General features: G+C 31.0%; 4 protein-coding genes across 10 annotated transcripts in view; 3 read left to right on the top strand and 1 right to left on the bottom strand.

Moving 5' to 3' along the window:
- Positions 1–967, bottom strand: part of Traf4 (TNF receptor associated factor 4) — a 63,396-nt gene extending 62,429 nt beyond the window's left edge. Inside the window, exon 1 of one of the 2 annotated variants that reach the window (XM_083087796.1) lies at positions 773–967. In XM_083087796.1, the coding sequence (XP_082943922.1) occupies positions 773–775 (3 nt within the window). In that variant the 5' untranslated portion in view covers positions 776–967. The remainder of the gene's footprint in view (positions 1–772) is intronic. The other variant, XM_083087794.1, reaches the window with a different exon arrangement.
- Positions 968–8,993: 8,026 nt separating this feature from the next.
- Positions 8,994–12,437, top strand: LOC145965136 (uncharacterized). 3 transcript variants are annotated; one of them, XM_083088492.1, is made up of 5 exons: positions 8,994–9,419; positions 9,970–10,206; positions 10,459–10,618; positions 10,722–10,824; positions 11,319–12,437. In XM_083088492.1, the coding sequence occupies exons 2-5, from the start codon at positions 10,150–10,152 to the stop codon at positions 11,413–11,415; spliced, it is 417 nt and encodes a 138-aa protein (XP_082944618.1). In that variant the 5' UTR covers positions 8,994–9,419; positions 9,970–10,149; the 3' UTR covers positions 11,416–12,437. The 3 variants fall into 3 exon arrangements, with proteins under 3 accessions (XP_082944618.1, XP_082944616.1, XP_082944617.1); XM_083088491.1 differs by lacking the exon at positions 9,970–10,206 and having other exon boundaries at positions 9,000–9,129; positions 9,197–9,419; XM_083088490.1 differs by lacking the exon at positions 9,970–10,206.
- Positions 12,438–14,687: 2,250 nt separating this feature from the next.
- On the top strand, positions 14,688–17,972 carry LOC145965134 (uncharacterized). 4 transcript variants are annotated; one of them, XM_083088488.1, is made up of 4 exons: positions 14,695–15,175; positions 15,272–15,946; positions 17,193–17,518; positions 17,833–17,972. In XM_083088488.1, exons 2-3 carry the CDS (start codon positions 15,301–15,303, stop codon positions 17,501–17,503), a joined length of 957 nt encoding a protein of 318 aa, XP_082944614.1. In that variant the 5' UTR covers positions 14,695–15,175; positions 15,272–15,300; the 3' UTR covers positions 17,504–17,518; positions 17,833–17,972. The 4 variants fall into 4 exon arrangements, with proteins under 4 accessions (XP_082944612.1, XP_082944611.1, XP_082944614.1 ...); XM_083088486.1 differs by lacking the exons at positions 17,193–17,518; positions 17,833–17,972 and adding an exon at positions 16,049–17,162 and having other exon boundaries at positions 14,688–15,175; XM_083088487.1 differs by lacking the exon at positions 17,833–17,972 and having other exon boundaries at positions 14,696–15,175; positions 17,193–17,659.
- LOC145965135 (uncharacterized) lies at positions 17,722–20,905 on the top strand. Its single transcript, XM_083088489.1, has 8 exons — positions 17,722–18,086; positions 18,225–18,354; positions 18,437–18,659; positions 18,994–19,455; positions 19,534–19,754; positions 19,997–20,156; positions 20,278–20,377; positions 20,672–20,905. The coding sequence occupies exons 2-6, from the start codon at positions 18,292–18,294 to the stop codon at positions 20,096–20,098; spliced, it is 1,071 nt and encodes a 356-aa protein (XP_082944615.1). The 5' UTR covers positions 17,722–18,086; positions 18,225–18,291; the 3' UTR covers positions 20,099–20,156; positions 20,278–20,377; positions 20,672–20,905.
- The last annotated feature ends 4,768 nt before the right edge of the window (positions 20,906–25,673 follow it).

Genomic DNA, 25,673 nt, shown 5'->3' with positions numbered 1-25,673 from the left:
TATTGTAATTATATTATTAATAATTAGATCATACACAAATAAATAATATAAAATAAATTTAATTCATAAAACTTGAGAAATTTAATTTATATAAAAATTAAATTCCGATTTTCGCCTTAAATAGATAGTAAATATGGAAATAATTTTTCATTATCCGTCCACTTCCAAACAATCTGTTTAATAGTTTAAATCGCTTGTTAAGATTATATGAGAAATTAAACTGAGGAAAAAATATTATAGATACTATAGATCTTACATTAATAGTCTATACTTTATGGACCTTTTTCGTAACTTGAAGACGAATTTCGTCTGGTTTCATCGAATAATGGTAAGTAAAGGAATATGCAGTTAACAATATTATGTTGTAATAATATATTATACATTATATATTATATATTATATATTATATTATAACATTGTTATGCAAATTAATGCTTATTGTTATATAAGCAAATTAATATATATAGCATATTACAGTTTTATACAAATAAATAACTTACATTATATTTGTTACTACCATGTTGTATTATTACAAGAAATAGTGTTTATAATAATGAATTAAAAATATTCATATGATTGAATATTATGACATTATTTTAATAAAAAAACATAAATATGCATATTAAGGAATGAGAGAGAGAGAGAGAGAGAGAGAGAAAATAGTTTTTTTCTATATATTGTTAATATTGATGATTAATATTGATACATAATTTTATATACTTTCTAAATTTCTTTTCAAAATTTTCTGATTGCATTAATCGCGAGAGCTTACCATTTCAAATATCCGATTAACATCATAACTTGAGGTTGATACATTCGCTTGTCTTCGTCAACAAATCAAAATCAGGCGTTCTCGAGATCCCGGAGGCAATGAATAATTTTCTTTAATAATTCAATGTCAACAAATAATTATGGCAAATCGACAAGCACTAGAGCTCATATAGCTTTCGCGAAATTGCTAGTATAAATATCGCGGACTTCTCGTATTGATCATATTTGATTAAAAACAAATCTTAAATATTTTCTAAATTTACGTTAAAAACTTGTTTTTATTCTAATTTTATCTCAAACTTTGAAACTTTTTACACCAATATGCTCGAATCCAGATTGACGTGGAATATTTATAAAATTGTATAATATTCTCTTTTGAAAGGCCTAAAACGGTATTTCATACCACGCAACTATGCTGTATTGAGAACAATATTTTTACGAAATATTCGCGAACGTTGCAAACATTTCTGAGAGTATCCCGAGATTTATGAAGGAACGACATCGCACATCGTCGATGTTCCGTTTAGAGTTCGTCGAATTTAATCTATATTGTGAATGGATCTCTTTTTTTCGGTGTCCTACGATATTCAAACGCTGCTTATCAAAACTATCAACTCGATTCACGACTGTGATCAACGACAGCGTAATGTTGACTGCACAACCGCGGGCGATTATATTGCTAGATAGAACAAGCATGTAATATGGTGAAAGATCATGGCTACATTACGTGTACTATATAGACGGACTAAAGTCTCTCAGAATACTATACTTAACAGCAGAGCATACACAGCTATAGCATGTGTATATATGCCGTGTGCAGTTGGTTATGAAGGCAGGTGGCGGTAGACAGGTGAATGTGTTGGCGGAACATAGGAAGTGTTGAGAAATGCCAAAGATAGAGAAGCGATATGAAAAGCTGGATATAATATGGAACGTTATAATGGCTCTCAATAATATTATAGAACGTAAAAGAATGAAAATTATTGTCAAATATTTAAGAACGGAATTATGAAAAATCACATGTGACGTAAAATGTATACCACATAATAAAATAAAAAAAAGAAATCTTCCAAAAAAAGTGATTGTTACGGTATATACTGCTCATAACTTGTATTAAAGTAACTTCTATAATTAAAATATATTGTAGAAAAGAATTAAATATTGTGTAGCGGTATCTACATATAATCCATTTTATCAAGGATTTGAAAAAATTAATCTGATTTTAATTCAATTAAATTCAATTAAATTTAATTCCCCGAAAATAAAAACCTCTTCGTTTCTACCTTGAAAGTCATCGCTGCTTTGGCATTTCAGTTAAACAAAATCGGCTTTATTGTTAAAAAATTTCTATTATATAAATGGCAAATGTATCGATTAGAACCTAGCTCCAATAACTTTGACATTGACATATGTTGTGAAATTCATGATTCGGAATAACCTTCCAAAGGTTTTAGTTGTCGCTTGTTGTTTATTAAAAAAGCTAAATAAACGAAAGAAGTTTCATAAGTCTATTAATACGTTTATCGAAAGAAAAGTCTATCGTTACATAATTTCGGATGGATTTGTAACTTTCTATATGCAAAGCGAGGTATATCCTACACCATGAACACGGATTGGGTTATATTTTCCAGAAATGGAGCCTCCCCCTATAAGAGGAACAAAGCGGAACACATTGTGTCCATGCTTATACTTTCCAAGACAAAGCGAAGTCCATTTTTAGAAGATCAAGGTTAAATATAAGTGATATATAAAGTAAGGGATATATTTCGCTTTGCATAGGAAGTTACAAATCCAAGCATTTATTTTATATTATAGTACGTTTTTTGTTAATAATTTTTTAACAAACAACGAGCGTTGATTAAAATCTTCACATTACTTCATATTCTTCATATTACTCAGATTAATGTTCTTAATAATATATGTAAGAATTATTAAAACCGGAAATAACTCCCTTATATTGCATAATTATCATATTTACTATTAATACACACACAAAATTTTTGATAAAAAAGGAAATTAATGGATATATATGAAATAAGAATTTTATTCAGCAGTTATTAAATCTAATGGATATATTTCACTCATTATATGCGTTAATCATATATTGTTAAAGCGAGAGGTATGGGTATAATTTCTTAATAAGGAACACGTGTATTATAAAGTAGTTATTATTTTAGCTTTCCTTAAGCCCCGCGTGTATGAGCGTGCGCGATGGACGAGAGGGAACTGAGTGCGCATGTGTACAAAAAAATGTCTGCCAGGTTGAGATACATGAAGAAACTAAAAACTATAAATATAATTCTAGTTTTCGACCATACTTTAACACCCCCACATGGGCGGATAACTATAAATATACCCAGTAAGCAAAATGTTAGCAGGTTGGCAGCAGATTGGCAGCAAACTCGATCAGAATCCCACACCAGAACCGTAGCCATCTGTGTCCGCATTAAGCTTTTGTTTTGGCGACAGAGTCTGTAAAACATAACCTGTCAACAAACTGTCGGCAGAAACCGAGCAGGATCTGCGCGATGCAATTTGATGTTAGATTGCCAGCAGAAACCGAGCAGAATCTGCGCATGCAACCTGATGGCAAATTGACAGCAGAAACTGCACAAGATTTGCGCTTACTTTTATTAATATTATATAAATGCAACAAAATTGATTATTACAAGTGCTAAATAAGAATATTATCGGCAAGTTAATTACAATTTTCTTCTAAAATGACATATATGTCATATGTTATATCGTAATATATGTTAATGTAATATATGTTATATTGTAGTTATATCTCATATAGCGAAGGACTAATTTAATTAAATTAAATTAATAATAAAGTAAATGATAAAAGTAAATGTAACTTGTAAAACTGGAGATGTAATTTATTTAGAATTAAATTCTTGCTTTATGCCTCAAATAGGCAGTACATGAATAATTTTCCATTTATCATATTGATTTCAATCAGTTTAATATTCTGAATCTCATCTGCTTGTATCAGATATCAGAAATTAAAGTGATAGAAATTAAAATGATAATTACTATATTTTTAGTCTTTTATTCATATTCGCGACTTTATATATATTTCTGACAGAAATTAGATTACGAGAAAGTACAGCTCACGTAGCGGTAAGTGAAGGAACTATCGAATCATGCAAACTCTGTTCCGTTTCTGCCGTCAATCTGCTATCAGAGATTGTGTGCGCAGATCACAGACTTCCAGACGGAGCATGAACTGCCATCTTAGGCAAGGGGGGTAGGTCGAGAAGCAAAGGGGGAACTGTGGGTGAAAGTGGGGAGGAGTCAGTGTATTTCGGTTTATTTCGGTTCTTTTCGGATATATTCGGTAGAGTTGATGCGCAGAGCGTCTTTGTCTCTCGTCTAATGACCGAATGTATCCGAGGGGAACCGAGGTGAGCCGAGGTGCATTGGTTCCCCCCTTACCGCTGCCCGTACCTTCCCCTCGGGAAAATGCTCTGTCTGGAAGTCTGTGGCGCAGATTCTGCTCGATTTTTGTTATCAATTTGCTATCAAATTGCGCCTCACAGATCCTGTTAAATTTCTGCTATCAATTTACCGTCAGTTATATCTGCTGGCTTTACTCGATTTCTGTCGATAATTTGACATAAAATTTCATTGCGCAGATCCTGCTCGGTTTCTGCCGACAATCTGTTGTCAAATTGCGTCGCACAGATCCTGTTCAATTTCTGCCATCAATCTGCCGTCAGTTATATCAGCAGGCTCTACTCGATATCTGCCGAGAATTTGATATCAAATTTTATTGCGCAGATCCTGCTCGGTTTCTGCAACCAATCTGATATCAAACTGTGTTGCACAGATCTTGCTCGATTTCTGCCACCAATCTGCTATGATAATTTTAAACAAATCCTGTTCAGTTTCTGCTATCAAATTATGTCAGCAGGTTTTGTAACATTTCTGCTGACATTCTGTTATCATTATTTGATATAACAAATTTTTTATACAATCTGCAATCTTACTGTCGACAAAAATTTGTAGCAGAAATTGACAAAATCTGGTTGAACAGACTTTGCTGACTGGGTATGTTTTAGGGATATATTAGACCCATTTTTTTAGCACATTCTTTGAACTTTGGTGCGAAGAGTCCTTTTGTCAGTATGTCAGCCGTCATCCTTTCGCTTGGGACGTAATCGACCTTGATATCACCGCTGTCAATCCTTTCCCGGATAAAATGGTAGCGTATGTCTATGTGTTTCGTCTTAGGTCGATATCCGCTGTTCCTGGATAACTCGATTGCTCTTTTGTTATCATTCAAGATAACGGTAGGTGATGCGACCATGGATGGTTCCAAGTCACTGACCAATGTCCGCAGCCAGAGTGCCTCCTGGCATGTAGCTGATAGTGCTATATACTCAGCCTCCGTGGTGGAAAGTGCCACGGAGCCTTGCTTTTTGCTTTGCCATGCGACTGGTCCTCCCTGAAACATAAAGATGCTACCCGTGATGGAATGGCGAGTGTCAGCGTCATTCGCCCAGTCTGCGTCGCAGTAACCAACGCATTCTCCAGGTCCTTCGATGGGTTTTCGACTGAACTCCAATTTTGCGCCTGTTGTGCCTTTGAGGTATCTGAAGACACGCTTTACAGCTAACCAGTGTCCTTTTCCAGGGTTCTGCATGTAACGGCTTAGGTAGTTTACGATGAAAGTTATGTCTGGTCTTGTACCTTGGCCGGCGTACAAGTGGCTACCAATCGCTTCTCGATAAGGGATTTTGTTCATCTCGTGAGATTTTTCTGAGCTTCTTGGTTCCATTTTATCGCTCAACTTATTACTGGGGTCGAAAGGTGTTGAGACCGGCTTGCATTCACTCATGCCGAACTTCTGTAATATTCTTTGAATATATGTTGTCTGATTAAGCCAGATCTTTCCCGATTTGCGATCTCTTGTGATGTTCATACCTAGTAAATATCTTGCTTCTCCGAGATCTTTCATATCAAACTTCTGTGATAGCTTCCCTTTTAGTAACACTTTAGTTTTCTCGTTATTAGTTAACAATAATAGGTCGTCAACGTAGATGGCAATAATTGCTAGGTTCTTGTCTTCTCGTTTAAAATACACACATGAATTGGCCTTAGATCTTTTGAATCTCATGTCTATCAACGTGTCGTGAAGTTTCTTGTTCCAGGATCGCCTGCTTTGCTTCAGTCCACACATGGATTTTCGTAGTCGCCATACCTTGTCTCTTTCTTCGGGTTTTAAGAATTCTTCTGGCGGTCTTACGTATATCTCCTCTTCAATATCTCCGTGTAGATAAGCCGCGGTTACATTCATTTGATCCATGTGTAAATCGTATTTCGCTGCTAAAGCACATAGGAATCGAATCGATGTATATCGCACAACTGGCGAATACGTTTCGCTGTAGTCGATCCCTTCAATCTGACTGCAGCCTCTGACGACCAATCTTGCTTTATGACGCGTTATTCGTCCAGCGTCGTCTTGTTTAGTTTTAAATATCCACTTCGTATCTAGTGCTCTTTTATCTCTTGGTAGATCGGTTAATGTCCAGGTACCGTTTTTGGCTAAAGAATCGCGTTCTTCTTCCATCGCTTTTAACCATTTTGCACTTTGTGATGAGCTTATAGCTTCCTCAAGGCTTTCTGGGTCAGTTGCATCATTGCTCAACGTGAGGTAAGTAATATAATCATCTCTTTTTATAGGTTTGGGCTGTCTCGCGGATCTTCGAGGCTGCGCGATTTCTTTAACGTTTTGCACACTATCAATGTATTCGGAATCTTCAGAAGATGATGTATCAGAGTCGCTTTCTTCGATCTCTGTGGGTTTTTGTTCGTTATTGTCTTCTGCCGATCCATTCGGTGGATCTTGATTTTCAGTTAATTGTATGATGCTTTGAACTTCGTTGCCCTTGTATTTACAGTTCTCTAGGAATATTACATCGCGGCTTCTCGTGATCTTCTTCGTCTCTGGATCCATGAGCCTATAACCTTTTGAATCTTGACAGTAGCCTACGAACAACAGCTCCGTTCCTTTGGAATCTAGTTTTTGTCGTAGCTCTTTTGGTACATGGGCATAGGCTCTGCAACCAAAAATCTTCAGATGTGCTAAGCTTGGCGTTGAACCAGACCATAATTCCTCAGGTGTCTTGTTTCCAATGCTGGAATTCGATGATCTGTCCATTAAATAAGCGGCGGTTGCCACTGCTTCGGCCCTGCGCCGAAGCGGCTGCTTCGAAGTAAATCTTCGATAGTTCTGCATCAAATAACATGCTTTTAGCCTTCTAGATGATGGTTCTATTTGCACGCTCAGCTATACCATTCTGCTGTGGCGTGTATGTTATGGTAAACTGATTTATTCCGTTTCTTTTCATGTAATTTTCGAACGCTTTGTTAACGTACTCACGTCCGTTATCGATTCTTAAAACCTTAATTCTCTTTCCTGTTTGATTTTCAACCAGAGTTTTAAATTCGACAAAGGTTTCCATTACTTGACTTTTCTCCTGCAAGAAATAAATAAATGTCTTTTTACTGAATCATCTATAAACGTGAGAAAGTATTTTGAACCTCCTATCGATGTATTCTCCATGGGCCCGCAAACATCAGAGTGAACCAACTGCAGAACTTCTATTGAGTTCGTCTTGCTATGTGGAAAGGACAATCGGTGCTGCTTACCTTTTATGCAAGAAACACATGTATTTATTTCTGTGCTTCTAATTTTTATTTCTGTTGCAGGATTTTTGCTGAGCGCAATTACACTTCTATGATTCAAGTGTCCGAGGCGCTTATGCCAGAGTTCTGCGTCCGAGTTTTCTGCAGCATAATATACCTTCTCTCTTGGCGTGTTGAGCTTATAAATTCCGTCTTCTTGTGACATCGTTGCGATCCGAGTTCCTTCATTGTCACTGATGTAACTATCTTCGGGTGTGAACATGACAGAAAATCCTTTGTTTACTATTTTGCTGACTGATAATAAGTTAGCGGCACTTTCTGGTGCATATTTTACATTTTTGACAATGATTTCGTCTATACCACTTTCTGTCACTACTGGAACTTTCACATCACTTATTGCCTTGACGGAAATTGTGTCCTTGTTAGCCATTGTAATACTTATGTTCCCGCAGTTTCTACTGTTTTGGGTTTCAATTTTCTCATTAGTAATATGAACGGAAGAACATGAATCCACGCACCATTTTCCGGCGTTGGTTTTCATGGAGGATAAGAATGCGACAAATGCCTTTTCTGTCTTCGATGACTTTTGCTTATCTTCTGTTTCTTTATTTCGTGGGCCTCCTTTTGGATTTTGTTTTATTTTGGATTTGCACACATTGGCGTAATAACCGTGCTTATTGCAGGAGAAACAGCGAGGTCCTTTCCTTTTGTCCTTAGCAAGGAATGCTGCATGACTGTTTGAACATTTACCAGCTTTTGAATCCTTAACGTCTTGTAGTAGTTTAGTCTTAATTGAATCAGCCGTTATTGCTATGCCAGAGCTTTCTATGCCCATTATCATGGGCTTGTACTCATCTGGGAGACCTGCCAACATTAATGTACCTACCCACTCGTCGGGTACGTTAAATCCGAGACTGTCTAATTTATGAGCTGTACTTTCTCATAATCTAATTTCTATCAGAAATATATATAAAGTCGCGAATATGAATAAAAGATTAAAAATATAGTAATTATCATTTTAATTTCTATCACTTTAATTTCTGATATCTGATACAAGCAGATGAGATTCAGAATATTAAACTGATTGGAATAATTATTCATGTACTGCCTATTTGAGGCATAAAGCAAGAATTTAATTTTAAATAAATTACATCTCCAGTTTTACAAGTTACATTTACTTTTATCATTTACTTTATTATTAATTTAATTTAATTAAATTAGTCCTTTGCTATATGAGATATAACTACGATATAACATATATTACATTAACATATATTACGATATAACATATGACATATATGTCATTTTAGATGAAAATTGTAATTAACTTGCCGATAATATTCTTATTTAGCACTTGTAATAATCAATTTTGTTGCATTTATATAATATTAATAAAAGTAAGCGCAAATCTTGTGCAGTTTCTGCTGTCAATTTGCCATCAGGTTGCATGCGCAGATTCTGCTCGGTTTCTGCTGGCAATTTAACATCAAATTGCATCGCGCAGATCTTGCTCGGTTTCTGCCGACAGTTTGATGACAGGTTATGTTTTACAGACTCTGTCGCCAAAACAAAAGCTTAATGCGGACACAGATGGCTACGGTTCTGGTGTGGGATTCTGATCAAATTTGCTGCCAATCTGCTGCCAACCTGCTAACATTTTGCTTACTGGGCAGTGACGAAGAAAAATCAAAAAAAGAAAGAAAAGTAAGGGCTGCCAAAAAACCTGATACAGATAATGATACAGATGATGATTCTGACTCACAAATCGTAGAATCTGTGTTAAAACCATTTCCTAAAATTAAAACACTAAAGGCTATTAAAATTACGAAAACAATTGCGGATAACGAATGCAAAACCGTGCAATATGTAGATAATCATGTAGCCTCATCATCATCATTCCAATCATAACATAAGAAAAGATGATATTAATAAAGATGATGTTGAAGAAGATGATGAAGAAGATAAAGAAAATGTGCACACATGTAAATCTGTTGGTACGTACATTTTTTAAAATATACATATAATTATTAAATTATTTAAAAATTATTAAAAAGTTTTATTTTTCACATAATTGATATTAATTTTAATATTTGTTATAAGAAAATCAATTTTTTCCTTTGTTTTTTTATTATAATCTTAGTATAACTTTAGCTATGTATAATTTTTGTTCTTGTTAAAATATACTTACTACAATTGTATTAATAACATATTTTGTCAATTAAAAAATCAAAATGTTCTTGAAATTACTTATGAAATTAATTTACTTATAGCTTTCACTTAAAAACAAAATAACTTTACATGATGTCATATTTTCGATAATATTAATCAGTTGTCTGAAAACAAAATATTTTATATTTATCTTGTACATATTAAATTATGTAACACTTTTCACACACACATTGACATCTTATATAACATATTTCATTTTATTGTATTACACAATTTTATTGTATTATAAAATTTATTATCACGAAATTATATTATATTATATTATAAAATCACGTTTTGTTATGAAATAAATATGAAGATTTTTTTTATTTGTAGAACAAAAATTTCGACAATTTGTGATAAAAAATATGGTGGATACAAAACTCATTGAAACGTTGTGAGAATATTTTGACAAATATATTGACTAGAATTGAAATTTCAAATTTATTACAAGAAAAGGATAATATTACTTCTGTTAATGATATACTAGATGAATTTCCTATAGAAGATTCTGAAATGCTACAGAAAGTAGAACATCGCTTGAAGATAGACGAATCTTATAAAAATGCAGTGGTACAAGAAATCATAATTTTTTATATATACTACATATATCTGTTAAGCATAAATTTATGTGAAGTGTCATTTAATACAATACTGATTTTATCACCAATTTATATATACATACGTGCGTGCGTGCGTGTGTGTGCGAGTCTCTGTGTGTGTGTGTGTGTGTGTGTGTGTGTGTGTGTGTGTGTGTGTGTACATGTGTGTGTACATGTATAGTCACGTTCTTCAACGTTTTAATTATTACATTTTTCTTTTCAGATAAAAATTTTGAGTGTGGTAGGAGGCAATGATTTAAAATCAATAACTATAAATATCTTAACGCGCACCCTAAATAATAATATTGCAACAGAATATAGTTTTCTTGGCGGAAAGAAAAAGTTTATATTTTCAAATTTATACTTATGGAAAATCATATTGAGTAAGAAAAAGTCTTACAATTCATATCAATAAAACAAAAGAGAGACAAAATATATATATTGCTATTTTTATGTTTTAATAATTTTATAAATTTTTTATATTAGGTGTTGTCAGACTACATATCCCACATGCTATCGAATCCAAAATTTCGAAACATGTAAAAGTATGGTTGGCGCATGCAACAGAACGGTTGCAGAGAGAGAAAAGGTAATGATATATTCGCGTTATGCGAAAAATACAATTCACATATTTAATATATACTTATATATATATATATATATATATATATATATATATATATATAATGTTAAAGTATCAGTGGACGCATATTTAATCCTGAATATTCTTATTCGTTTTGTTTTTTAATACGAGTATTTAAATGTGTAACATAGGATAAGGATAAACGCGAGCACACACGCACGCACACATGCACCCATTCACTCACACACACACACACACACACACACACACACACACACACACACACACACTCACACACACACACGCACGCACGCACGCACGCACGCACACACACATACACACATATTTACATATGTATATTTCGTATTGAAGCTTTATATATTTGTATTTAAAAAAATTAAAACAAGAATGTCCAAGATAAAGAATATTTGTATTTTATGCCTATTTTTATCATAAGCAAAATGTCGTGATTTTAATAACAAAGTATCTAATTTTTGCAGAAAAAATACAAGTTTGGAACCAATTTCTGTTCAAAAGCAAACGGTTCAAAGACCATTGCAGATAGCATTGGGACAGGAGTTCATAATAACTGAGTAAAATATAAATTCTTTTATAAATTCCTTTATGATTACGATGCATGACGCTAAATACCCAGATAGCACATGGACGTTCCATTGACGTCCAGTGGATGTCCGAGTTCGGACATTGGGACATCCAAAAGACGTGTGAATTAAGTTTGACGGACATCTATTGAACGCCCATAAGGCGTCGGTTTGTCACAACTTCGGACGTTCAAAATAATACTCAAAAAATGACCTAAAATGGACGTCATTTTCAGTGCCCTACTCTTCCAGATTATTGTTGAAATAAACATCAAAAATTCATAAACTCAGAAAAAAGTTTATATTTAATTATGTATAATTGTGTAGATATAATTATGTATGGATTTTGACCTAATTTAATCATATATAAAAAATTATTCTTTATTATACATAAATAAATCGCATTATGCATCCTTCATAACATATAAAACATAAACTTTTTGGCCCAACAAAATTAAATAATATAATAAAATAATATAATTTATCTATTTCATATAAAACTTTACATAAAATTCATGTAAAAATTTTATTTATATTTATATTTGCTTATTGCACTCTACATTTTAATTAGGTAATTTAAATATGTAAAGTGCAATAACCAAGTTTAAATAGGTACCGGATTATTTTCGTTTATTCGCCGGACATTTACTTGTCCGATTTATAAAATCAATTTAATATCTGAAGCTCTTGCAATGAGATCAGAAATTAAATTGAACAATATATCTCAAATTTTATTTATTACCCTTTGCAAACTTTATATAATTCTCATAATTAAAACTTAAATACGAGAAAGATTGCGCATCGCACGTCGCGTAGCGGTAAACGAACGAACTAATACATCCTTGTGTGGTCGTGCGAAACTTTGACATCCAAGATTGGACATCTTGTGGACGTCCAAATATTGGCCATTAACGGATGTCTGGAATCGGATGTACGATAAACGTTCATTTCATGTCCATGGACGTGCAGATGTAAAATGGACATAAAATGAACGTCCATAGAATGTTCTGTGCTATCTGGGTAATGCATAAAATGCAATAACATTTTCTGTTAATTTGTTTTCTTCACTTTATTACATAGTTTATTTTAAAAAAGATTAGATTGTTTATAAAAACATTAGATTGTTTATTTTATAAAAACATTTATTTTGTTAATCATTTTTATACTAAAAATTAATTTAATTTTAAACGTTTTCAAACATTTAATTACAAACGTTCCAAATTAATTTTTGTTAGCAACATACACATTATCAACATTAATATGTATCTAAAACAAATTATGTATCTAAAATAATGCACATACACAAATTTATATTTAAGAAACTATATTTTTTATACATATAATACATGTTTATTTTATTTTGTGCAATTTCGTTTTATTATTCTGTTTTATTTTATGTAATTTCAGATATAATGTCTAAATTATACCAAATGTTAAGATGCATATCAATTAGTATATTAGTACAAAATTGATTTAAGCATTCATAAAAAAATTCCATATTAATATACAAAGTTGATATGCATTAGAAAAACGGTGTAACTTAAGTCATTATTATTAGAAATATTCTCCTAGACAAATCCCGGACAAATTCCAGACAAATACTGAATAACTACTATCGTCATCTCTAATATATTTTTATAATATACTTGCAATATACGCTCAAGATTTTACTGTAAAAAGCAATAATCAGAGATCTCAGGAATAACCTAAAAATATATTTCAATGAACTTAAGATATCTCAACGTTTTCTTAAGTACGGACATTAGTATATCCTATTGATATCCCTCATATATTCAAGACTTTTGTAGAATATCTTTAGGATATTGCAATGTCCCGGCAAGATATCTTGACGAGATTCCAAAGATTTCCATTTGCTGTGTGGGTCAGCTTCTTCATCGACAAGCATTGATACAGTATACGGTTTATTGTTCACTCTGTGCTCAGGACAAACTTTTCCTCTGATATGACATAAGCTTCTTCAATTCAACATATCCAATTGCTGAATCGCCATAGTTTTCACCTTTAGCTCTACCGAAGTATACAAGTCGACAAGATGACAAGTGTGTATTAGAGGTTATGTCTTATGTCATATGTTGTATATAATATTCAAATTTAATATACTTCAATATATTATTTCCTACTGTATCTTAGATCTTTATAAATTTTATTATTTATTTTTTGTTATTACAAATTGTTAAAAATATATACTTACTTCCCGGTAAGCAAAATGCGCGCAATTTGCCAGCAGATTGGCGACAGATTTTCACAAAAGTTGCTAGCAGATTGGCATCCGTTATGTCCGCAATAAGCTCACGATTTGCTAGCAAAACCTGCTCACACAATCTGACAGCAGATTGTTAGCAAAAACCGAACAGGATCTGCTAACATGACTTGACGTCAAATTGTCGGCAGAAACCGAGCAGGATCTGCGTGCGCGTAATCTGACGGCAGATTGGCAGCAAATTCTGAGCAGAATCTGCAGTTTTTGGTCATTTATATAAATATGTAATATAAATGCAACAAAATTGATTATTACAGATGCTAAATAAGACTATTATTGATGAATTACAATTTTCTTCTAATATAACATATAATATCCCAGACAGCACACATGTCCAAAAGACATCTAAAAGATGACTTAAAGACGTCTTAAAGTCTTTTAGACGTCTTTAAGACATCTTTTGGCCTTTTTGTGCTGTCTGGGATGTAATATATGTTATATATATCTCACATAGTGAAGGTCTAGTTCAATTTAATTAAATTAATAATAAAAGTAAATGATGAAAGTAATTAAATTTAACTTATAAAACTTGATATATAATTTATTTAGAATTAAATTCTTCCTTTATACTTCAAATAGGTAGTAAATGAATAATTTTCCATTTATTCTATTGATTCCAATCAGTTTAATATTCTGAATCTCATCTGCTTGTATCAGATATCAGAAATTAAAGTGACAGAAATAGTTACTATTTTTAATCTTTTATTAATAATCGCGACTTTATATATATTTCTGACAGAAATTTGATTGTGAGAAAGTACATCATATAGTGGTAAGCGAAGGAACTATCGAATCAAATGGAGATTGTTGCCAATTTGTTATCAGATCACGCATGCAAACCCTGTTTCACTTCTGCGGTCAATCTGCAGTCAAATTACGCGCACGCAGATCCTGCTTGGTTTCTGCCGACAATCTGATATCAAGTCATGTTAGCAGATCCTGCTTGGTTTCTGCCACAAATCTGCGTCAGATTCTGTGAGCAGACTCTGCTCGATTTTTGACATCAATTTGTCAACTTAATCGATAATAACAGCTTCAGTATCAAATTTGTAATCTTTTTGCTAACATTAGTTGATAGCAGACACTTCCCATACGGCACCTTTTATTGCAATTATATATTAAATACGTAATAATATTGCATTTACATTACATTTTATTATATATGAAATATAACGTGTTAAATACGGAATTAATTCAATATGTTTGATGTATCCAAGTGAAAATACATATGTAATACATAGCAGGTATACTACGCATATTATATAAATATTTATGTATCAAACACGTAGTTGATACATATTGGACAAAATGTAATAATATATCATAAGATGGTGCATCGTAGTAGCATCGTTAACCTGCAAAAACCTGATAAACGGAAAGTCGGGCACGTTTCTGCGTAATCGTAATCGCGGTGATCAGATATTAAAGTATAAGTGTTGATTATATATGTGAAAAATAATTTAGTGAGTCAAAGGTAAGTTTTTTATATTTTGTAATGATTAGAATTTCCATACGGTTGTAACTGTACAATATTAATGCGTATTTGATTATGATTGTGTTATTTTTCTAGGTTACATATAATAAATAATTTTGTATATAATGGATAAAAAAATAAGTAACCGTGATATTTCTTCGCGGCACAAGAGACGATTAGCACAAAAAGAGACGGAAATAGATTATTTCTTGCTAGAATCGTCAAGCAGTGGTGTGACAGATTTTGGACCATTGGGCGAATGCATAAAAAAATGTCGAATTGAAAATGATCAATCATCATCAGTTTCAACATCATCTTCTCCTAGTAATGATCAATTGCCAAACTTTAGTGACAATAATAATGAAGAAGAATATTCGGATGAAGTACATAACACAGAAGTAGTCACAGACGACGAAGATTTTATTGATATTGAAGAACGAGAAGAAATGCAACCTTTATCATTAGACTCTGACGATTCGAGTGACAATGCAGGTGATAATATGAACATTGATGATAAAAGTATGGATAATGAATTGTTGTGCAATCTTCGAAATTGGTCTTTTGAGTATAAAATTAGACATAATGCAATTAATGCTCTTATGGAAATTCTGAGGCATGCTCTACATTCACAATTCAAAACTTTACCAAAGAATGCAAGAGTGCTTCTAAAAACACCTAAGCAACCTGCTGAAATAGTTGCATTAGCTGGAGGATCGTATTACCACTTTGGTCTATCGAACACTTTGGAAGTATTCCTGCAACATTATAAAAGTATGTCTTTGAAGGTATCTGAAATTAATTTATTAATTAATATAGATGGTTTGCCAATATCCAGATCATCGCCAAGTAGTTTCTGGCCAATATTACTTTCAGATGATATTTCAAACCAAGTGCATATAGTTGGGCTGTTTTATGGTCGAAAGAAACCAAACAATGCCAATGAATACTTACAACCATTTGTGAAAGAATTAATACCATTAGTACAGAGAGGATATCATTCAGACCTATTAAACTGTAATATTAAAGTTAATGTTAAGGCCATTATTTGCGATGCTCCAGCAAAATCTTTCATTTTAAATATTAAAGGACATAATGGCTATTCGAGCTGTACTAAATGTACCATTTATGGAGATTACGTTAACTCCAAAATGTGCTTTCCTTATGAAAAAAGATCAAGTGCACTCAGAACTGATGAAGGATTTATACGTCAAACAGACTCTGATTATCATCAAGGAGAACCCACAATTTTGCTCTCTGTGCCTCATTTAGGATTGGTGTCGAATATTGCTCTTGACTATATGCATTTGATTTGTTTGGGTATTGTAAAAAAAATGATATTGTTGTGGATGAATGGACCACTAGCTGTTCGCATTAGTGTGCAAGCAAAAGATAATATTTCGCAAGCACTTATTAATTTAAGAAGTGCTGTGCCTAAAGAATTTTCAAGACGACCTCGAAGTTTAAATGAAATAGCATACTGGAAAGCCACAGAATTTAGGCAATTTTTACTTTACACTGGACCTATTGTTTTAAAAACAGTTTTAAATAGAAACGTATATACAAACTTTTTGACTTTGCATGTAGCTATATCAATACTCATCAGTCCAGTGCTAACTAAAAATAAAAATAATGTAGATTATGCAGAAAAACTGTTGCAACATTTTGTAGATTCATTTCAGAAAATTTATGGCAAGGAATACATGTCTCATAATGTACATAATTTATTACATCTCTCTAATGAAGTTCGACAATTTGGACCACTTGATTCCTTTAGTTCGTTTAGATTTGAAAACTTTTTACAAATTTTAAAAAGTTTTCTGCGTAAAGCAGAGAAACCACTGCAGCAAGTTATACGACGATATACAGAAAGAAGGCAAAATCGATATGAGAGCATGAATAATAAATCATTACATTCACTTTATAAATTAGAATTAAAAGCAAGACATGTGTAATGGTATATTGGCAAATGAAATTCGAGATATTGTTGAATCGCAATACAAAAAACTAATATTATTAGGAAATTATGAAGTCGACTGCAATAATGAAGCAAATAATTGTATCATGACAAAAGGTGGAAACTTAATGACAGTTAAGAACATCGTGAAATGTACCAATAATACAATATATATTGTTGGTTATCAACTGAGAAAAACAGATATTTTATATTCACGACCATTTGCATCAGAGAATCTGGACATTAATGCTGTTGAAGAAATAAATAGTAATGTGATATATTGTCCTTTGCATGAAATGCAGGGAAAGATGTGGAAAATTAAATTTAATTCAAAATTGTATGTCATTCCTATTCGGCACGTTTGTGGACAATAAAATAACTTTTAAAATGTAATATATAACATATAATCTAACAATATAAACACAATATAAAATAAATAAATTAAAAAAAATAAATATTATAATGCGATAATTGCTAAAATGAACAGCAAGAATTAAGCTTTAATATTTAATTATATGTTCGCAATAAAACTGTCATTATAAATTTACACACACACATATGCTATTACACACACACATATGCATAATTAATGGTTCTATACGCTGTATTGTTCATAGTGAAAAGAAATTATTTTTTATTTTCTATTTTTCCATCGTAACATGATTGACAACATTCTGGTTTTAATAAATCAATATTTCGTTAGTTGGTTATCGACTTATCGATCGACTCACGATTATAATTAACTTCGTTGCTTTCATCCGACTAACGTGCAATTTACGTGTGCTGGTTTGCATACTATTTGTCTACATTACTCATCAAGTGGCAATAAAGGAAAAAGTTATATATAAACGTAATCAAGAAAATTTGCATTTGTGACTATTCGACACGATACTTGTCCATATTCATTCACATTCGTCTGTGCATTCGTCTCATCAACACTCGAGATTTTGTAGAAAGGTATATTTAAAATATAACACATCTAAATAACTTCAAAATTTAATTAAAATTAACTAAACTTTATGTATATGTAATATTGCATGTCACTATTTTTAATAAAACTAATTGTATATAATAAATTGTGATTAATTTTTGCAGGTTATGTGTTCTCTGTTTTAAACATTTTACACCGTGGTTTCCAATACTTCTAATACACTTATTGGATATGGCTGAATCGAGGTGCGAGCAATTTTCTTCCCAAAAAACAAGAAAAGAATCTTCCTTACAGGTAATATATAGAAATGCACATGACTGTAATATATTTATTGTCAATAAATTAATTCATTATTATACATATTTTTTGTTGGTAGTTTCCAGAAAACTTCTATGTAGTTCAATTCCATGACGGGCTAGCACTAGTCCCTAATAACTGGTTGCAAGAATCTATTAAAAAGCAACAGGTTTGCTTCTATCCAAATTATGATGTGAAAAAGAGGCTGAATAAGGCTATACGGAATAAAGAACTACCGGATTTAAAAAATGTAAAAGCTGGCTGGGCAATGTATGATGTTCTACGCATTTTTACTTCAGCAGGTATATTTACAATTATTTATTAAAACTCGTTTATCTTTGTGTTAAAAAAATTCTTTTTTTTTTCTTGGCAATATTGATCCAATAAATAAAATTAAAGTAATGTAAACAAGAGTCTATATTAATGATATGTAATAAATGAAATTAAAAGTTACTTTTGTTGACTTTATTGGATCGATTCATTGAACTGCTATTGCATAAAAGAAAGAATTAATTCCATTTGAAAACTTAAATATTTTCTTAATATCAAGCTATCGACATATAATTCACACTACTCTTAATTGTCTATGTTTTGTATTTATAATTGTCAATATATAATTGTCATTGTTATATTCAGATACTTTTGAACGAGGCCAAGAAAAGTTAAGGATGGCCGAAAATATATCCGACATAAATACTGAAGATGAAGAAAGTATTAAACAAACACGTCATGACAGAGCTACTGCAAAAAATTTTACATCATCTGATGATGAATCTTCTGGTACAGAAGTGGATCTACTGTTTCTTTTACCAGATCCGAAGGAATTTTCTGGATCACAACAATTGTTTCATTCGGAAAAGTCTGCACAGATTTTGGCAACCTTTGAAAATCCAATCATTGCACCCGAAAAAGTCAAAATGGTTCAAATTGAAAAGAAAAAGCAGATTATTCATCAACAAGAAACTGAAATGATAACTAAACATAAGAAAAAAGAGATAGAAAATAAAAATCAAGATTTTAACGATAAAGATAATGTTCATTTCATTGATGAATATGAAGAGTTAACAAATAAAAATAATGAAGATCAATCTCAAAAAGGTAAAAAGGATTAAATTTATGGTAATGACTTTTAAATACAATATTTTAAAATATAATTCATGATATTTTAATTTTTAGTATTGAAAGAAATTTTAAAAAAAGTTAATCGCATCCTGGTTGAAGTAACATACATTGATAAAAGGCTCAATAGATTGGAGAATAAAATAACAGACCAAACCATTAGAAATCAAGAAAATAATATAAATGAAGAAGCTTTTACATTCAACACTATTTCATCGATTAATGAGCTGCAACTTTTTGAAGAAAATTTAAAAAATGAAGAGTTTTTCGTGAAAATGGTAAATGTCCATTTTTACTTTTAATAATTATAATTATTAATAATACTTTATATTTATAATTTATATTATTTATAATTATTAAATAATTATGTGAATGATTATATATAGTCGTTTGATATATATATATATATATATATATATATATATATATATATATATACCATTCTGTATATTTTTCATATTTACATATTTACAAATTTCATTTTTTATTTTAATAATTTACATATTTCAAATTATTTTAGAGAGACTTTTTGAAATTGAAAGGCGGGACAAATTTACAAGATATGATAAAAAACATTTTCAAAACATTAATAAAGGATGACATATTAATGTCATACAGTTAGAAAGGAGCTCGAGGAAAAACTACATTTCGCAATTTTAAAATCGTTAATTTAATTATGGGTAAGACTTCAAGTATACGTCGTTATAGTTGTTTTTTGAAATTAACAATTGTTATGATGATAATGTTTATAGTATTATATGTACAGTATTATAAATTGATATACTATATATGTATTTGTAGCTGTTGTTCGATTACATGATACCAATTCAACCGAAGAAATAATAACAAAACTCATGAACAATTGGATTGTTCAAGCTCCTGCACGTGTTCGCAGAATTGCGTAAGTATTATATTTATTTTTATAAATATTAATATTTATTATAAAAATCGAATATTAATTGAGGTGCTTTTTTAAATGTAATTTGTCTCTAATAATCCTTTATAACATTCATTGTATTCATTATTCATTGTTTTTTTATTCAAAATAATATTCAAACAAATATTAAAAGATTTGAAAGATTCCTTGTAATTATATGTATATTTTATAGAAACGCCTTTCTTTTTTGTCTTTATTATATTTCTATATTTAACAACAATATTACATATTAAACATTAAATTTATTGATTGTTTCAGAGACAAAGAAAAAAACCGAGCTGATCAAACTGATCAACATCAAGAGTGATGAAGTGATATTAAAATAACTACTATATATACTGATATATATATAGACTGATATGATGTGATATTAAGATAACTACTATATACTGCATGATATTATATATGGATATATAGACTGATATGTGATATTAAAATAACTACTATATACTGATATTATATACTGATATATAGACTGATATGTGATATTAAAATAACTACTATATACTGATATTATATACTGATATATAGACTGATATGATATGTGATATTAAAATACTATTATAACTAAAATATAGTGTCAAAAATGTTATAGAAAGATATATATATATATTTTATAAAAATATATTATATATTAAATATATAATATTAAAAATAAATAAGTTAATAAGAAAATAATTAAAAAAAGTTTATATCTTATTTAGTTTTAAAAATAAATTTTTTCCAGCAAGCGACACAGACAGTGTTACACAGAATCATTCTATCTTTGTTCATTGGTATTGAAAAAAGATAGAATAATACTCTGTGTAATATTATGTTTGTATCGCTTGCTGGAAAACGCTCTGGGTATCAATTGTGTAACTTTTTCTAAAGCGAAAACGTGAAAAGTGAAAAATTTCCGCCAATCACGCATTGATTTTAAAATGAAATCGATGTGTGATTGGAAGAAATTCTTCACTTTTCACGTTTTCACTTTAGAAAACACTTTAGAAAAAAAGTTACACAATCGATACCCTGTATGTGTATATGAATAAATAACCTATATGATACATTTTAGGCGCGTATTTGCAATATTACAGATACGTATGAAATATATAATTTACGTATTTTATACGTATCGAATATATATAATCATATGTATCTGATATGTAACGTAAATTACGTATCCATAGCGCGGACATTTATCGGTATTAAATATGTATTTAATAGATAATTTATATGTATTGCTATATATCTGCTATATAGCAACATTTCAAATTTTATCTATCTGCTATGTATCTGAAATCTAAAATGCCGTACGGGTTGGTATGATTTGCTTTCTACAGACTTTGCTATCTGGGTTCTTAGATTTTACACCACAAGTTTCTGCGATATTAAATACATCACTTTCAGCAAAAAAATCAGAAATCATTAATACCGTTACTTTGGGTAAGTTATTCGACTGTGCTTTAACAAATTCTGTGTTAATTATTTGCGACATCCCTAACAGCACATGTAGATACTGAGAATGTTCGAAGAATATCGCAAAAGTACAATGCATATATTCTCAGAACATTCGAGATACATACTATGATATACTAAGTATATATTAAGAATGCCCTAATGTCCGCCTATTTTGGTTAATAGAATAATAAATACTGAGAATATCTTGTAATATAATTCATATATGTGATAGAAATACTTTTAATAAATGCAGTAAACGGACACACTATTTCTCATTTTAATTTTAAATAATCTTTTTAGTATTCTGAATCCCAACAAGGAATCCAGAACAACTAAACTACTAAACAAATAAAGAATTTTAAATTAAGTCAGTTTATTATAAATTAAACTGACTAAAAGGAAAAAAGAAGAAACTTTGGAACTCAAGTTAGTACCAGTCCTTTATATCCATTTCACCGAAAGTTAAGTACGAGTTTAGTGGCGCGCGTAGCGGCAAAATGAGGAAACACATGCAATATTATAGAATATCCTGAAAATATATGAGAAAGAATATACTAATACGAGATATGCAAAGTATATTCTGATAATATATGAAAAATAATATACAATAAGAGATGTTATGAGATTATTCTCAGTATATTACATCTGTAACGTATATTTACAATATGAGTATAGAATATTCGAATGATATCATGTGCTGTTAGGGATTGTGACAAAATAATCGGATAAATATATAAGATACTATAGCAACAATTTGAAACTACTGAATAATGACGTCACACGCGGTCCCAGCCAATCACAGCGCGTTTCATTCCCTCTTCTTTTATAATCAATATTAATAATTTTTATTGAAAAATTATATTATTAACATCGTTTTAAAGTTGTTCCATTAAATTTTAAAAAATATAAAATTCATAAAAATAATTTTTTTGAACAATTTATTTTTTACAAATTGGACCCTATTGTAAATGGATAGAGAAAGCGAGGAAGCCGATTATGAGAGACTTCGGAACTCTTTGATGATAGGTCATTTCGCTCGCACTCTACTCGTGGTTTGGTTCTCTCTGTCAGACTTCACAATCGTGTTAAACAACTTGGAAAGATAAGAACCCGAGAATCGAGAGTGAGACCGAGTATACAATTTCAGATCAGTCACCCAGTATAGTGTATGTTCCGATATCAGATGTCTCGCCCTGTATAGTGTGTGTAGAGACCCTCTAATCAGAGTCTGGACATAAGATAGCAAGCTCTGATTGGTCCGCCATTTTTCTTCAATTTGCGCCAGTTTTATGAAATTTCTATTGTTATCAAATATAATAAATTATTAAATATTTAAGAAAATACATGGAAATTTTAATTTTTCTTATTTAATTTGTTTTAATATTATTAACTTTGCAGTTTGTTTAGAATAATCTGTTACATATAAAAAGGTATAGAAAAAAATTTGATTGAGTTTATAAATATATAAAAAATAACAATCTGAATAACAGAATAAAAAAAATGTTTTTAAACATTACGAGAGAGAGAGAGAGAGAGAGAGAGAGAGAGAGTGAGTGAGTGAGTGAGTGAGAGAGTGAGTGAATGAGTGAGTGAGTTGAAAATATAAACTTTGATAGTAATTAAATTGAAGTAATCAATTAATAGTTAAAAAAATAATAAGAAATAGGAAATAAGTAACATATATATATACATATACACATCATAAAAAATATTTATTGTATATATTAATTATTTATATTATACATGTAAAAAGTAATACATTATTTTATTTTAAACTATGATGCATCATCATCGATTTGCTATCGTAATATTTACGATTAATTAATAAAATTCTGCCGCACATCCAACCATTATTTATTACTTTACACTTATACGCGCAGTATAAATAAGAGGTTATGAGACATTCCCACACAGCAAAATATATCATAGAGCGATCTAAGAGATATCTAAATATCAGAATATCTGATTTAAATAATGCTACTCAGATATGACTGGGATATCTATAAGATATCTTCCAGACTGCAAAAATGTATGATTTTTTCATCTGAGATATGATATCTGATCTTGCAACAAATCAGATAGAAAAGATTATATTTTCGTAAAAATATTATTAGAATATTTTGATAATTAAGATATCAGATATTCTGAAGATATCTGATATTCTGAAGATATTCAAGATATATCAGATATCAAGATATCTCAAATACAACAAAAATTTATTGACGAAATGATATCTGATTTACGTCTGAGATATAGATTGCTGTGTGGGTTAACTAAGAGAGAGTGAAGTAGCACATATTTCTCTCTCTCTCTCTCAGGATTTTAAAGAAAAATGTCGGACAATCTAACCTAACCTACTTATGTCCAGACTCTGATTAGAGGGTCTCTAAGGCCGGTATTCATAGTCCGTTCTTATATTTAAGATCGTCTTAAGAACCCATTCAACCAATCAAATAGCTGCAATGCGGTCATTGAATACCGGACTAAGAGCCTGAGCAGAATGGCTGCCTTATAATTTTAAGACTATGTTTTATGCCTTAGTCTTTGTCTTAGGTAACGCACAATACTGTGTGTTATGTCTCGAGTCTTATGTATATACGAACGTTTGTAAGAAATAAACGTTATGCATCATCTTTGTGTTTGTAAGAAATAAACCTTAGACTCGGGACATAACACACAGGTCCATATTCTGAATCATCTTTTATCGATAAAAGTGCCTCTAAAAGTGGCTTATAGCCAATCAGAAGGCTTATAAGCCACTTTTAGAGGCACTTTTATCGATAAAAGAGGATTCAGAATATGGACCACAGTATTGTGCGTTACCTAAGACAAAGACCTACCCGACAAAAACAGTTACGTCACATCCTCGTCGAATCCACGTATTTTACGTGGCTTACGTGGATCCAGATTTATTCACGAATTATCTACGTGGATACAACTTTCTTTTTTCATTATTACATCGAGGTACTTTATTCTCGAAATATCAATGTAGATTTCATGTAGATATTTCTATTGAAATTATGATTAATCATTCAACGACTCGGTAATATTGTAATGTTAAAAGATATTTTATTAAAATTTTTCAATTGTAATTTTGTATTTGAAATATTTCAGAAATATACCTGCATCATGTTTTTTATAATTATATTATAATATTATAATATTTATATTTTATATAATAGTGTATTTGCAATATTTCTGAAATCTTTCAGAAAGATAAAAAAGTTTGCTAAAAAAATGATTATATCTGTATGTTTCTAAATATGTAATAGTACATATGTATATAGAATATGCTTCCTCGCTTTGCCGCTATGCGGCGCTGCATCAAATTAGCTAACTCGTATTCAACTTTTCGTCATAAAGTGTATATAAAGAACTGATACTAACACGGTTCGAAGTTTATTTTTTCTTTTAAGGACCGTCTACGATGGAAGTAATATTGGTGGAGTGGACGGTGGAGTAAGGCGTAAGCGAATGGTTCTTTTCCATTTCGCATTACTCCTAGTCTTACGCCTTACTTCACCGTCCACTCCACCGATATTATTTTCATTGTAGACGGTCCTTTAGTCAGTTTAATTTAATAAACTGATTTAATTTAAAATTATTTGTTTAATAATCTGGATCGCTTGTTGGGATTCAGAATGTGAAACAGATTATTTGAAATTAAACGGATACCCATACAGCACAGGTAGATCCTGAGTATGTACTCAGTATATCGCAAACGTAGATTGTGTATATCCCACTAATATTCGATATAGATACTATGATATTTTGAGAATGTACGGAGGATGTTCCTATGTCTGCCTTAGAAACCTAC

This window comes from Camponotus vicinus, unplaced genomic scaffold (genome assembly GCF_025532165.1).
Source record: "Camponotus vicinus isolate PSW18456_S1 unplaced genomic scaffold, iyCamVici1.0 SCAF_14, whole genome shotgun sequence".
Lineage (NCBI taxonomy): Eukaryota > Metazoa > Arthropoda > Insecta > Hymenoptera > Formicidae > Camponotus > Camponotus vicinus.
This window is presented reverse-complemented; position numbering and strand designations above follow the sequence as displayed.